A 15330-nucleotide genomic window follows, 5' to 3' on the forward strand; every position below is an offset into this window, starting at 1 on the left:
CCTTTTAAAAAAACAAAACCTAAATAGAACATAAAAACGACACAAAGAAGGTGAAGCTGTGGTGTTTCAGAAGTTCAAGTAGGAAAAGTCAGCGTGTTCTCAGAGTTCTTATCTGCAGTTTTAACTAAAGTTTTCGTTGCAGCCAAAGACATGAATTTGGATTCATCACAGGGTTTAGATTGTCAAACTGTCAGACCTCTGCTCTCACGCTCAAAACAAAGAAAAATTCTTGACCCTCATGAACATGAAGCAATAATTCTGAGTAAAATGCAGCTGAAATACATGAAATCAAAAGTTTATTTTTTCAAATAATACATCATTAAAATATGCTTGTTATAAACTAATATTTACCAGTGAAGTTAATTTCCTTTGACCAGATTCAATCAAAGATTACTGTGTTACTGTAAACTGACTACATCCTGTAAGTAATTCGAGCTCAGGGACACAGGATCTCTGAATGTCTCTGAACACATTACAGTTCAGGAAAGTTTCTACACTCATCAAATGTCACATCTTTACAGCTTGAACCTTACAGTCCTTCAAGAAAGCAAAGTTCTTTTAGAGAGCTCACATGTTGTAATGGTGTTCTAAATAATTAATAACCACCAAACACGATATCTGCTTTTACTACCTGGGCTGTGGCCTCAAACCTGCATAAGATTTTAGACCTTTAGACTCCAACTTTCAAGTTTGTCATGAGCTGAAATGTGATGAGCTGACCAGTGTTAGAGATGTCACCGAAATAATAATGAAAAATAAAGAGAAAAATCACAGTGAACGGACCAGAAATGCTAATAATGAAAAAAATAAACAAACTGATATAAACTGTTGATATGACATAATATGACACTGAACTGTGACAACACAGAAGAATTTACTGTCACATGTCAGAAATCAGATTCTGGTCAAAGTCATGTTTAAGGTATTACTGCCTCGAAGTTGTCAATCACATCCACTTTCTTGAAAAACAATTAAAAAGAGAAAAAAAAACATTGTAGAGCTCTTATAAATGCATTAAATGAAGCCAATGAAAGAAAAAATACAAAGAGTGAAGTGTTCAATAAATCAATACATAATATGACACAATAAGGATCTTATGTCTAAACTGAGTACAGGGATTGTGGTGTGAGGTGTAGATTTTCTGTATCTTTGTGTCAGTGAAGCTGAAACAGTTGTTGAAGGAAGTGTTTATCTGCAGGTCCAGTAGGAGATGCAGAGGATGGTTTGGGTCCATTATCCACAGCAGCAGTCATCAGGATGGAGGGATCCAATCAGGTTGTATAAACCGAATTAATGAAATATTCAGGTTTTTTTTTTATTTTTTATTTTTTACAATCCTAACCTCATTACTTTCACCAAATAAAATATTTTACGTAACGTGGAGCAACGTGTGTATGGTATACCGATTATTGGCCATGATTGTAGCATAACTATCCACACAAAACACAAGCTTTATTCAGACCATGACATGTGAATTAAGACAATAACTATGGTGTTATACTTGGTTAGAGTTGTAGGGACTCCCAAAAACTTCCTTGAGGTGACCGTTTTTGTGATTTGACACTATATAAAAATGAAATGAACTGAATTCTCTCTCTCAGTAACTCAGAGACCAGTTTCCCATGAAAAATCTGTTTTCTGCATTATTCGCTTGTTTATTACGCACCAGTCTACACTTGTGTTCAGTGCTTTTGTTTTTTCAAAATTGGCCTCTGACAAGAAAGTTTCATTTCTGTTGTTCAATACTGAAGAAATATAAACTCTTACAAATTATGACAAATTACAAAAATCTTTGCTGTGTCTCTAATAAAACCTCTGTAACTGTGCTCTGCTTCACTTCAGCAACATCAGGTAATGTTCATATTTGGATTCATGGTGTTCTTCTGTTTTTGTTCTACTGCAGAATATTTTAAGAGTGTTGTGTGTTGTAGAAAGCCAGGCCAGGAAAATCTCCTTCATATTTTTCTGTGTTTTGTCCTCAGTTACACCTTTGATAAAGTCTCGCAAGTGTCAGCTTTGTTTTAATACACAGATATAAAAATATGGATAAATGTACTGATAAATGATCACAATTATAATATTTCTGACGATTGGACTCAAAATTGAGTCGAGCTTGAATCGACTCAAATCGGGACCTCGTGAATCGGAATCGAATCAGTTATAGAAACAGAAATCGATACCCTGCCCTAGTGTAAACAGAGTGTTTGTGGTGGCAGGCTGGACAACAGAGCTACAATTATTAAAAACACTGGGTTATGCGTTGATGCCACTTTTGTGCGGTTTTGACCTTTTTGTAGAGCAGAGTCTGCTTTACACACGCTGTGACAGTTTCACGCTCTTGCAGGTAGCTCTCTGTGCTCGGAGAGAAATTCAGAATCAGAATCAAATGTTCTTTTCTTCCAAGGAATCAATTAAATGTAAAAACAACAATAAAAGTAGAAAGTTCTGTGATGAATGCATTTGAACTAGGGCCGTCTAAATTAACTCATTAACGCAGATTAATCCATCATGATTAATCTGATTAACATTTTTAACGCAGTTAACCCATCTGAAGAGCAGAATGACTCAAAATCCCTGGAATGTCTCTGTCAACACATTTCGGGCAGTTTGTCCAAGTAGAATCAAATGAGCAGTTGATCTGGTCGTGACGGGCAGCTGAACCAATCAACTCAATATGGAAGATGACAAACAGCACATTGGTCCTCTCAATGGGAAATCTGAGTATAAAAACAACAAGACGGAACCGTCGAGCGACATAAAGTATTATGTGCATTGTGCAGAAAAGAATTGTTTTCACCAAAGCACTTCCAGCTCAAAATATCACATTAACGCGAAGCATACGTTAGTCGGGGATGCTGCTAGCACTTTGTCGCCCAGCGTGCGACAAACCACTCACGAAGCATCGGGACTCAGTGAACCTACCTTGGACAAATTGACTGACACAATAGCCAAGTGCATTGCAACAAATTGCAGACCTATTAATATCGCAGAGGACACGGGCTTTACAAAGGTTTTGCAAGTTGCATTGTACAAGGCTCCAACAAGAAGAACAATAATGTCAAAAATTCATGGGCTCTATGAAACTGAAAAGGAAAAAAAGCACAAGGATTTAGCTGTAGCCAAACATGTCGCCCTGACAGGTGACTACTGGACTTCTGTAAGTAACAGTAACTATCTTAGTGTTACTGCATATCTACTTACTGCTGCATAGGAATTAAAGTCATTTGCATTTAGAATAATGAAGACAGGGTAGGGAAACCCAAGGTCCTCACACACACTCCACTCTTCACGCTCCTCGCACACACAACTCTACGCTGAACAGCTCCACTCGCACTCAGGGGTCCAGGGTCACAGGTCCGGGAAATCTACACACAAACACGAAAGTTACTCGGAGGTACGCACAAGAAATGATTGCTTTCTACAGAGCCAGTCAATACTAACTAGAGTTACTCAATATTCCATCGACGAGTAGCTCAGCGCCCCTGCCTTATGAAGAGTCAGCAAACAATTGTGAGGAATCATCGGTAATCAGCTGCAGGTGCGTGGGCCAAGGGCGGGAGCTCAATTTGGGCTCCGCCCAAACAGAGTGACAGGAGCGAGAGAGCAGGAGAGAAGAGAGAGAGAGACAAAAATACTTGTGGCCACTGGGCTGGCCGGGCAGGCACAAGGACCATGACAAAAAATGAATGATATTTAATCGTGATTAATCAAAATTAATCCACAGCAATCCTGTGATTAATCTGATTACAAATTGTAATCGTTTGACAGCACTAGTTTGAAATAAATAAAACTACATGCTTGGTTACATGTCTGAAAGATGATTTTCAGGAAAAAACTATAACAACAACAAAAAAACAAACAAAAAAAAAAAAATCACTGCTGGTGCTGATGAGTAAAATATTAATCAACCGTAGACAATATGTTTGCTAATAAGAAGAAAGTTAAAAAAAAACCAAAAAAAAAACCACCAAATGTTTACGATAAAGCTTTGCCATTGTAACTTTTCCCCCATAAGAAAAGGTTGACTTTATAATGAAACCTCAGTCTGACTTGATATCACAGGTTTTTGCATGTCTGCAGGGTAAAAAAAAAAGATTTAATTGGCAAAAAGAATAAATGAAGTTTTACTGACTTTTAATTAATCACTTGTCATCTTTCTCTGATAATTATAGTAGCTCAACATTTCTTAATAACTCCTGACAAATTATTTATTTAGACCCAGAGTTTATGGAAATACAAGAAAAAGATGTTTTATTTGTCGATTTAAAATATTTACAGATGAACTCAGCTCAGTCTTAATGCTCTTTTTTACCTGTTAAGTCATTCCTAACATTTAATGATTTACATTTAAAAAATGTGAGAAAGTGGAAATAAAATGTTTAAAAAACGTGTTTCCATAAATGAAAATACAAACTTTGTGTCCATGTTGTGAGTAAAAATAATATACGAATAAAACACCAATATTAGAAAGTTGAAACTTCATTTGATATTTCTGCAGCTTTGTTCATACAAACTATTTCCAGCTCTGTTCTGTCAATGTGAATATTAAATTTACTGTTAAGCAACATAAGTTAGAGTTTATAAAGATGCAGATCAGGTATGAGAATGTAAACTTTATCCATGATTCCACTTGTAATGGTGTAGTACCCTCATACTCACTGTTTTCTGTCCATAGCGGTCCTGGTTTAGGTTCAGGTCTCTGTTTTGTTGTTGCCAGCAATAAAGCTGAGTGTTTTGAGTTTTTCTTCTGTGTTTTGGAGTCTGGGATTCTGCCTTTTCCTGCCTGCACACAGCCATGACAATTGCAGCTGCAGCCTCCTCCTCTCTGAGGCTGCACCTCCTGCTTTCTCTGGAGCTGCTGCCTCCGGCTCTCCACTCTCATGTTAAAAGACAATAAAAAGACATACATGACAAAGTTAGTGAGCCAGACACCAACAGATTACCCACATGATAGCCTCAGACTCCTCAGTGTTTCCATACAGAGTGTATCTGACCACCTAAGAAGCAGGTATCCATTCAATTAACTTTTACTATTAAAACAATAGTAAAAGTATGTAGCTGCCGTCAAAGGCAACTCTCGCATTTAAGTTCATTTTATTGGATTTAATGTTGAAACAATTAGTAGTTGAAATATTAAGAAATAATAAATAAATAGTAATTCATGTTCTGTTCATTAGATTTATATAAAATGTGTATTTGTGCTAACTGTGCAATTAGATAGGAACCTTTTCTATGGTTCCGTCTGTTGTTGCTAAGAGGGCATTTTTCATAGTTGGCACACTCACCAAGCTAATTAAGAGACGAGCCACGAGGTTTGCACGTCTACAGAAAGTTGTAAAAGAGTGCTTTTTTGGACTACCCCACGACGTAAGGATTAAAGTTTTTATTCCCTTTGAGTGAGGCCAATGAGGTAAATGTTTTCTTTTGTTTATTATCGTTGTATGTAAATATGCTAGTATTGCGTGATATTCTAGTGCAATTACCGCAGTGTGAAGTGTAATGTGTATTTTATTGATCGTTTTGTTGGAATGTTTCGTTTTATATAATGCTTAAGGGCTTTATTAAGAATATTCATTTAAGTTTGTATCTCTTTTTAGTTCTGACGGCATTGTATCGGCTGTGGTTGGACATCATTACATGTTAAGGCATGTCGAAGAATCCTCCTGTCCGAAATAAATGTCAGTTTAAAAGCAAAGAACAAGTTGAGCTTTATTAAGACTCGAGGGGAGTAACAAAGTACATTTAATAATACAAAAGTGTTACGTCCCCCCCACCATGGTGGCGGCAAAGGCAGGAAGGAGACAGCAACACCGGACAACCACAATCAATGAAGGAGGAGGACAACAGGACAGTTAAGAATCAGGCAGGATTTATTGGACTCTATAAGAAAAAAGGTGGGGGAGGAGAACTGGGCGGTTGAGCCAAATCAAAGAAAGTAATAAAACAAAAAGAGGTCGAGAGCTCCCAGGGCCTAACTAAAACAAAAATGCAAAACAAAAGGCCTACCTAGCTGCTCGACAAAAGGTCAGTGAAAACATACAAAAGTGGCATCAACTGCATAACCTAGTGTGTCTAACAGTTTAAAACTTGCAACCAGTGTATAGGGTACCCCAGCTTACCTGTCCAGCCTCCCACCACACATAATACAAAGAAGCCTGTTCACAAATGTTTGTCATAGCAGAAGCCAGCAGCCACCAGCTGGCCAGGGAGCTGCTCATTTGTGGTGATCCTCAGAGAGTGATTGGCCAACTGTGCCCAGACCAGCCAATAGACACATGCCAATCAACTTCGAACTGGCCAATAGGTGGAGGCTCGACACCTGAAAGATAAATAGAGCACAAAAGCAAAGCCACACCTCTTGGCACGTAACAAAAAGCAAATATTGTTCTCTTCCTCTGTGCTGTCATTCATGGTGAAGTCCCTCTTATCATATTAATATTAATAGTATACATGAGTGAGAGTCTGTATTTAGTGAGGATTAACAAATGTTCCTGACCACAACCTTCTTTTATGTAAAGATATGGCAAACAGTTAAATGTTGGACAGTCAGTGGATTAAAAAAACATAACAAATTCTCTAAATGTGTGTTTTTCAGCACAAATCTGACACAATCAATGTGTCTCAGCTCAGCTCAACAGTGTAGAAATTTAGTTTAAGTTTCATTCATTATAGTCAACAGGCAGCACGGTTGAGTGGTGGTTAGCAGTGTTGCCTCATAGCAAGAAGGCCCTGAGTTTGTCTCCACCACCTGGCCGGGGCCTTTCTGTGTAGACTTTTCATGTTTGTGTGGGTTCTCTTTCTCTGTGAGTAGTTGCCCTCAATACAAAAACAAAAAAGGAAAACAAGTAAAATATTGTGAGTTTATCTTAATATAGTATTAAAATTTGACCAAGAATGTGAAGTGTTTGGTATCTTACTTATTGAGGAACACTGCAATCAGTAGAGTTGGGCAGATCTATCTAAATATTGATCATATTGACACCGACTCTGGTATTGGTATGGGATTGATACGGCCATGATCGGATCGATGCTTTGTTTTTTATCCCCATGTTTTTGTATTAAATTAATACATTTTTTGGAAATTAAAATTGTACCTCAAACCTCCACAATGAAAAATGTCAAACAACAGAAGTTAACCCAAAGACCTTTAGAGACAGGCACATTTACATTCCAGGTCTCCAAAAACCCAGTTTCAAAATACTTGAAAAGCTGGAAGGTGTGTTTTGTTGTGTTAACAAAAATCAGAGTGAGTTAGTGGTCACAATTTGCAAACTGATGATGAGCCATCTGTTAAGTCATGACACACTGCTCTCCCCAACATAAGCTGCCTACATAGGTTAAAAGTATCGGTACTGGCCCTGTATTTACTTGGTATTAGATCGATATAAAAATCTGCAGTCTTACACAGCACTAGCAATCAGCTGATTGTCACTAAACCAGTTTTACAAGATTTATTTTTTCAGTTGCAACAGCAACTCGTGTGCCGGTATGATGAAATGAGTCATGCTAGATAAGTTTGTAAATATACATGATTGAAACTAATGAGTCTAATGTGTTGTTAGAGTCAGAAGTCACTAACTTTGAAGCAGAGCTGAGTTCAGACATTCAGCATTAACCAAACTGCTCTGGTGAGTTCGTATTGATGCACATTCATTTTAGTGCTTTATGCCTTGTTATACTTCAGCAAAGTGTTAGAATAACTGCTGTGATGTTTATAATCAAAGGAAGAAGCTACATGTGTATAGTATGTGAGTGAGATAATTAGTAGGGTGATTAGTTCTCTGCTAACAGATTAGCGGTTAAACTGACTACCACCTGAGATCCCAAAAGGTTGATTCTGTTCATCTGGATGTAGCGTTATCAGTGGGAGAAACGTTTTGCTGGGGAAACCTACAGTTTCCCCAGCAAAACTTATAAACAGTACCTTTGCACAATAACTGACCTCACAGCTCACTGAATGAACAATGGGCTGTGAGGTCAGTTCCTTGATCATTAATATGCAAATTGTCATGATCAAAGACCACTGATGGCCATGAGTACCATTCACAGAGAGTTAGGGAATGGCTGCAATCACGGCACAGCAAGATGGCAAAAGGCCCCCTCCTTGATTCAGTGACAGTCTTTCCCTTTTCACGTAAATGGCCTCCTTGACTCTGCGTTCAAACCAGCATTCCTCCCTGTCCAGGACATGTACATCCTCATCACTGAAAGAGTGGCCACTGGCCTGCAGGTGTAAATAGACTGCAATATCTACAATATGTTATTTCTCTCCAGCAGATGGCGCTGCTGGGCTGTCATTCGGATACTTAAATTTTCTGCCTGGGCACTTGCCCTCAACACAGGAATACAAATAAAAGGAAAACAAGTATAAAATACTGACCTCTCATGCTTTACTTTATTTTAATATAGCGTAAAAATGAATCAAGGCTTTATTGGCCACATGCAGGTTGCCCCGCAGTGGAATAGAGCACCCCCCCCCCCCCCGACTTACACACACAACATAGACATCACATGGGAATACAGGTCGGAGATCGGCAGCGTTACAGAAAACACTGAAAAAGTACACAACAATGGGAAAGTAGAAGAGGAAAAAGAGACCTCTACTCATGCTGGGCTCCTATGGGAGGACAGCATGAGAACAGGAAACAAAAAAACTCCTCTGCACAGAGAGCACATAAATGTCCACAGTACAACATTATGGAGCACGTGACAAGCCACCGGGTTGGGTAGGGGGTGAGGAGTAATCCGAAAAAAACACAGCAGTCATCCTGCCCTGCGCTATTATTCCAGCGTGGGCCCAAAACCGCCATGGTCTCCAGGAGGGGACAAGCATCAAAGGCGTTTGGAAAGGGACGGGGGATGAGTGAGTGCGTATCAGTGTATGTGTATGTGTATGCGTATCCTTAGTTCAGCTGAGACAGTGACAGTGACAGTGAGAAATGACATCAGAATGTGAATGTTGTGGGGTTTTTTTTTCTTTCAGCTGCAACAGGAAACATTTTCTGCCAACATGTCAGCAGGATTGTGTCTGTGACTAAAGACGACTCAGTGAACAAACATGCAAAAAGATTTAAAATTCCCATTTTGTAAAGACTTTGCTGAGATTTGTTCTCTACTCCATCAAAGCAAACAGTCTTTTGTAATATGCGGTTCATCAGAACAGAGGTTACATTTAAAATGGAAATTTAACAATGATTTAAAATGGAGTTTCTTCAAATAAATTTATCAAATCTAATTATGATTGTGCAATCCAGGCCACAAATATTATACTACAATAGAAAAATAAATGTCCTCATAGTGAAAGCCATCATAGTTAAAATTCATGTTGAAATTTATAACATGTGTGTAAAAACTCCTGTTAGAACTAGACTAAGTTCATATTGAAGTGATTTGTGGGACTGCTCCTTTAGCGTAACCCTTCCCTCTTCCTCCATAAGAGCAAGTTAGCTTCTGATAAATAAAACAGCAACATCAGAGAGCAGAGACATGAATGTAAATTATCAGAAATATAATTGTGTTTACTCAGAAAATGCGAAGGATTTATTTCCCAAAGACAAACTGTGAAAACTAATCAGAGTCTTGGCCAGATTTGATCCTAAAGAGACAGTTTGCTTTATCGCAGCAGGATTCTGGATTTGAACTGATCAGACTGACCTGAACTGAAAGTGTGATTATTCAGACTTTAATGACATTGAGTGATGTTATTTTCTTGTTTTGAGCCAAACTGGATTTCTTTACAGGAACTTTGCATTAAAGGGTCACCACACCAAAAATGGGTTTTCATCACATTTGATTGCTCATACAAGACAGAAACTAGTCAGAGTGATTAATAATGAGCACAAGTTTAATAAGCTCATAACACTAAATTGGCTTTATTTGTTTTTCACAGAACAGAATTCTCTTAACGTCTCTTAAAGAAGTAAATTCTGAAACTGAAGGTTTCTGATTCTTTAATCAAAAACTAAAGTTTAACCTCCTAGGATCTGGCGTCCACATATGTGGACATCACATTTTGGGTTATTTAGACCAAAATACTAAATTCTGCTCTACAAGGGCCTGATATCCACTTACAAAGACATTATACTGCTACTGTTCTATCAAAATTTTGAACGAATATCCTCATATGTGGCTCTTATTTTTCTTAAAAACAAAAATAAGGTAAAAAAAAAAAAATCTGGTAATTCTTTGTTTTTACATTCATCGGGCCCCAATATGCCCAAATATCAAAGAGAAATTAAAAATGCATGCCGTGGAAGAGTTCATATCTTAGGAGGTTAAAGAAACAACCGAGGTGTGGGATTTGGAACAGATGGAAGGATAAGTGTGATGTACTACACATCGATTGATTGTGTTTGTGTTTTATTAAAGATGGCGGCTTTTCATTTCAAGGTTTCTGGCTCTGGTCTCTTCACTGTGCTTAGCTCCATCACTCTTGTGAACCTAGAACTAGTCCAGTATCTTATATATCTGTTTACAGTGACATCAGTGCTACAAATGCTTCAAGAAAACAGTTTCAGCACAACAGGAAATTTAAAAGGCACCAGAAGCAAATGTTCTTTTATTTTAAGGAATCAATTAAATGTAAAAATAACAATAAAGCTAGAAATTTCTGTGATGAATGTGTTTAAACTCGCATTGAACTACAGATGAACTCGGCTCAGTCTTAATGTTCTGTTTTACCTGTTAAGTGAAGTTATTTCTAACATTTATGATTTACAGTTTAAAATGTGAGAAACTGGAAATAAAATGTTTAAAAAACCTTTGATGATATAAACTTTGTCTCCATCTTATGAGTAAATATAATATATGAATAAAACACCAATATTATAAAGTTGGACCTTCATCAAACATCTCTGCAGCTTTGTTCATACAAACTATTTCCAGCTGTGCTCTGTCAGTGTAAATATTAAATTTACTGTTAAACAACACAAGTTAGAGTTTATAAAGACCAAGATGTAGGTGTGAGAATGTAAACTTTATCCATGATTACATTTGATTTCTGTTTGGTAATGTTTCACATTGAGGGTCAGACCAAAGTGAGAATCAGTGACTCCATCAAAACAAACTGTACAAGTCTTCTCTGATATGCAGTTTATGAGAGCTGAGCTTAAATGTGAATGCAGGTCTGAAAATAAAATCTGATTATGATTGTTTCAATAAAACAGCTTCAGCACAACAAGAATATTTACAAACCAATAGACGCAAATAATTTCTTATTCTAAGGAGTCAGTTAAATATAAAAAGAACAATGAAAGTGAGTTTCTATGTTAAATAAATCTTAACTAACGACTGAATGTGTCTGAAAAGCTGATTTTCAGTCAAACACAACAACAACAGAATCACTGAATTTGATTTATTTCACGTCACACAGACATTTTGTGATTCTCAATAATCAAAGAGACCAAATAAAGAATAACATTGAAGTACAAATCAAAGGTAGGACTTATTTTCATTCACTGAAACACTGAGACTGAGAGCGAAGATTAAAAATCAAAAGTCTGATTATAAAAGAGGATCAGAAGATCCAGAAATCTTTCAAACTGTTAGAGACGCCTGCTGCTGATTGAAGTAAAAAATAACACAAGAAAAAAAATTTTTTTAATCAAATCATGTGTAGTTACACTGTTGAGACAGTTTTTGACCTTAGAAGTCAATTCTTTGATTTTTTTATTTTTTTTTTTATTTTAAGTAGACGTGTTACTTTAAAAAGGTTATTTAATTGAAAACAAGATGGTGATAATCAGGATAATTAGGATCCAGTAGTTTTAAAGTTGACTCTTGCTGATGTGACACAAGTTTAATCATTAATCCTTTTTTCTTTTAAGAAGTGTCAGTTTGTCGTTCACACTCAACAACTTTGAAAAGCAAATAAATCATCATCATTCAGATTTAAAAATTATCGAATATATTCACATGAACAACATGAATAATATTGAAAATATGAATTTAAAAGAAATATAAAAAGTAAAATTTTCTTACAGAAACTCGAGTGAGTGACAAGATTTTCACATAAAAAAAGTTGCTTTGGGTTCATTGAACTGCTAACAGTTCCACTAAATCAACAAAAAATAAATAAAACCTGATAATTAAGTTAGAGAGTTTGATGAATAATTTCCCTAAAATTAACCCTGCTGCTGAACTGAAAAAAACCCAAAACAGTTAAAATAAAGAATCACTTTACAATCAAATCTCAATCTCACAGATTTTGATTTCAGAGGTTTTGGCGTCTCCTGCCTTCCAAACATGAAAATATGGGAAGAGTTTCTCAGTGAAAGTGTCTCTGTGAGTGTAGATGTGAGTCATGTCTTCAGGGTCATAGAAGGACACCTCCCCCCTGTCATAGTCCAGCTGGACTCTGATCCTCTGGAGACTCTTCTTCACTCTCACAGTTTCACCAGCACCATTAGTGTATTTTCCACTGTCATGCAGTAAACACCAGATTCCATATTTTGGTGAAGCAAAAAGCTTTCCCTTCCTCTCAACTGACTCTTTAACTAAACCCACAATCCAGTAAGGATGGTCTCCCACCTCCACCTCCCAGCTGTGTTTCCCTGAGCTGAAGTCCTCTGAGCCAAAGACAGTGGAATATTTAGTGTATCTCTCTGGATTATCAGGAAGCTGCTGTTTTTCTCCAAACCTCAGACTGGTCAGATCATCAGACAGATAGAGATAGTTGTCTGCAGTGTTTGGGTCCAGAATGACAGGACTGAAGTGGACCTTCTCCTTCATCTTCTCCCACACTCTGAAGGACAGGTTGCCCAGGTGTTTGGCCACATCTATCAGTGCTCCTGAGACCAGCTGTGGATCTGACACTGAGCTCTGGGCTCTGGCTCTGCTCTGAGTGTCTTTATAACTGCTGAGGAATGGCACGCTGTGTTTCTGCAGCTCTTCTTCAACAGCAGAGATGCTGTCTGACAGAGAGGAGATCTGCTCCTCAATCATCTTCATCTCTCTGCTGATAGTCCTCCCCTTCTGCTCCTCTTCCTCCCTCAGAGCTGCCAGTCTGGACTCCTCTTCCTCTTTCAGGAACTGCTGGAGCTTGTTGAACTCTGCTCTGATCTGCCTCTCTGTGGACAACAGCTGCTTCTTCATGTGTTCCCTCATTTCATTGTATGTTTCCTCCACTTGTTTGTATTTGTTCCTCTTGTCCTGCAGAGACTTTAAGTCAGATTTCAGCTGCTCCTTCAGGTCACTGACTGCTTCTTCTACAGGAACCACTTTGTGACTCTGGTGGAGAGAAAACTCACACACAGGACACACAGCTCTCTGCTCGTCCACACAGAACAGTTTAGGCACTTCCTCATGTTTACTGCACACCACTGTTAATTTCTTCTCCCCTCTTTCTGTCTCAGATGATCCAGATTTCTTTCTCCCAGCAAATGAATCAGCAAGTTCTTTCAGTGTAAAGTTCACAAGTAGAAAATCTTTTGAAGATTTTCTTTTACAAATGGGACAGTTTTTGTTTTTAGTTTGTTCCCAGAATTTCTGCAGGCAGCTTGAACAGAAGTTGTGGTTGCAGCTCAGAGACACAGGATCTCTGAAAGTCTCTGAACACACGTGGCAGCTCAGGAAATTTTCCAAAAGTCTGACTTTCTCAGCCATTTGATCTTCAAGTATTTTTAACTCACCAAATTAGTGTCTCTTGAACTTTCTGATTAAAATACTCCAAATGTGTGTTTTTCAGCAGAGATCTGACTCCCTGTAATGGCGTCTCAGCTCAGTTCAAAAGTGTCAGAATTTACTTTCATTTTCATGGATCGCAGTCACGTGTTAAACTAAAAATAATATTTGTATTCACTAGAGGGCGCTGCCAGGGTCATTCAGATAGTTTTCCAGGTTGTGCTTCATACGAAAACACAAAAGCGAAAATTGAAAAATCGGTGAGTTCTCCAAGTTTTTTTTAAAGGACTAAACACAATATAAAATTGACACAAACAAGGTGAAGCTGTGAAAAAATATTATAATAATAATAATATGAAAATTAAATAATTTTGAGTAAAATTCAACTGAATTATATAAAAATCAAAGGTTTATTTATTCAATTAATTAATCATTAAGGAAAATATGCTTGTTATAAACTATATGTATACCAGTGAAATTAATTTCCCTTGACCAAATTCGACTAAAGATTACTGTATTACTCTAATCTGACTACATCCTGTAAGTAGTTCGAGCTCAGGGACACAGGATCTCTGAATGTCTCTGAACACATTACAGTTCAGGAAAGTTTCTACTCAACAAATGTAACGTCTTTACAGCTTTTACATTACAGTCCTTCAAGAAAGCAAACTCCTTTTACAAAGCTCACCGGTTGTAATGGTGTTCTAGTTAATTAATAATCACCAAACATAATATCTGCTTTTACTACTACTAAAAGAGATTTTAATTAATGTATCTGCAATATCTTCAGATGTTTGTCTTGATCTTTTGTGTTTTTTTTTCTTGTCAACCTACTGAAGCAAAACCTTTTTACATATTAAAAAGTGTCAGAGAGTGAAAATACCATAAATTGAATTACATAAAATAAACTTCTTTTTTTTAGCTTGTTCCCAAAATCTTTGCAGGCAGCTTGAACAGAAGCTGTGATGACATCATAGAGACCCAGGATCTCTGAAAGTCTCACAACAAAACACATTTTTATAAAATTGGACCTTCAGCAGACATCTGCGGTTTTGTTTCTTGCAAACTATTTTCAGCATTGCTCTGTCACTGTGGAAATATTTCTACAGGATATGTTTGACTTTTATTTATACTGTTAAGAAACATAAGTTAGCGTTCATAAACATACAGATCAGGTGTGAGAATGTAAACTTTATCAATAATTACATTTGATTTCTGCCTGGTAATGTTTTACACTCAGGATCAGACCAAAATGAGAATCAGTGACTCCATCAAAACAAACTGCACAAGCCTTCTCTGATATGCAGTTTAAGAGAGCTGAGGTTAAACCAGTGATTCCTGAGATTAGGGACAAAACAGGTTTTAATTTTCTAAAATATATTTTTTGATTTTTCAAAAACATATTTACATATAATTGTTACACAAAGTTTTGGCTGTCTCACCATGTTTTGGTACAATCTCCCAGGTGTAACATTTTTTAATAATTTATGTTTTTGCTGGAGAAGTGCAAGGTTTTTGTCAACACCATCAGACACAAAGAAATGCAAAAATATATATTTTAAATTAAGTTGTTTCAGCTCTTTTGACTATTAGCAGCTTCTCTATTCTATTGTTTATGCACATATGTTTTCAAACTAATTATACCACGTTTAAAAATAATATTGTTTTGGCTTTTTATTATTAGAGTTAAAGTCATACATATTTTCAGAA

The 15330-nt window shown here is 37.0% G+C and overlaps 1 protein-coding gene across 1 annotated transcript; it reads right to left on the bottom strand.

Moving 5' to 3' along the window:
* Nucleotides 1–12074: 12074 nt before the first annotated feature.
* Nucleotides 12075–13710, bottom strand: LOC134639124 (E3 ubiquitin-protein ligase TRIM35-like). Its single transcript, XM_063490186.1, has one exon. It carries the CDS (start codon nt 13600–13602, stop codon nt 12184–12186), a length of 1419 nt encoding a protein of 472 aa, XP_063346256.1. The 5' UTR covers nt 13603–13710; the 3' UTR covers nt 12075–12183.
* Nucleotides 13711–15330: the final 1620 nt, after the last annotated feature.

This window comes from Pelmatolapia mariae, linkage group LG12, assembly GCF_036321145.2.
Source record: "Pelmatolapia mariae isolate MD_Pm_ZW linkage group LG12, Pm_UMD_F_2, whole genome shotgun sequence".
Lineage (NCBI taxonomy): Eukaryota > Metazoa > Chordata > Actinopteri > Cichliformes > Cichlidae > Pelmatolapia > Pelmatolapia mariae.

What these genes read in the sequence shown, in the direction of transcription:
- LOC134639124 (XM_063490186.1), bottom strand. Translation starts at nt 13,602, where the DNA reads ATGGCTGAGAAAGTCAGACTTTTGGAAAATTTCCTGAGCTGCCACGTG.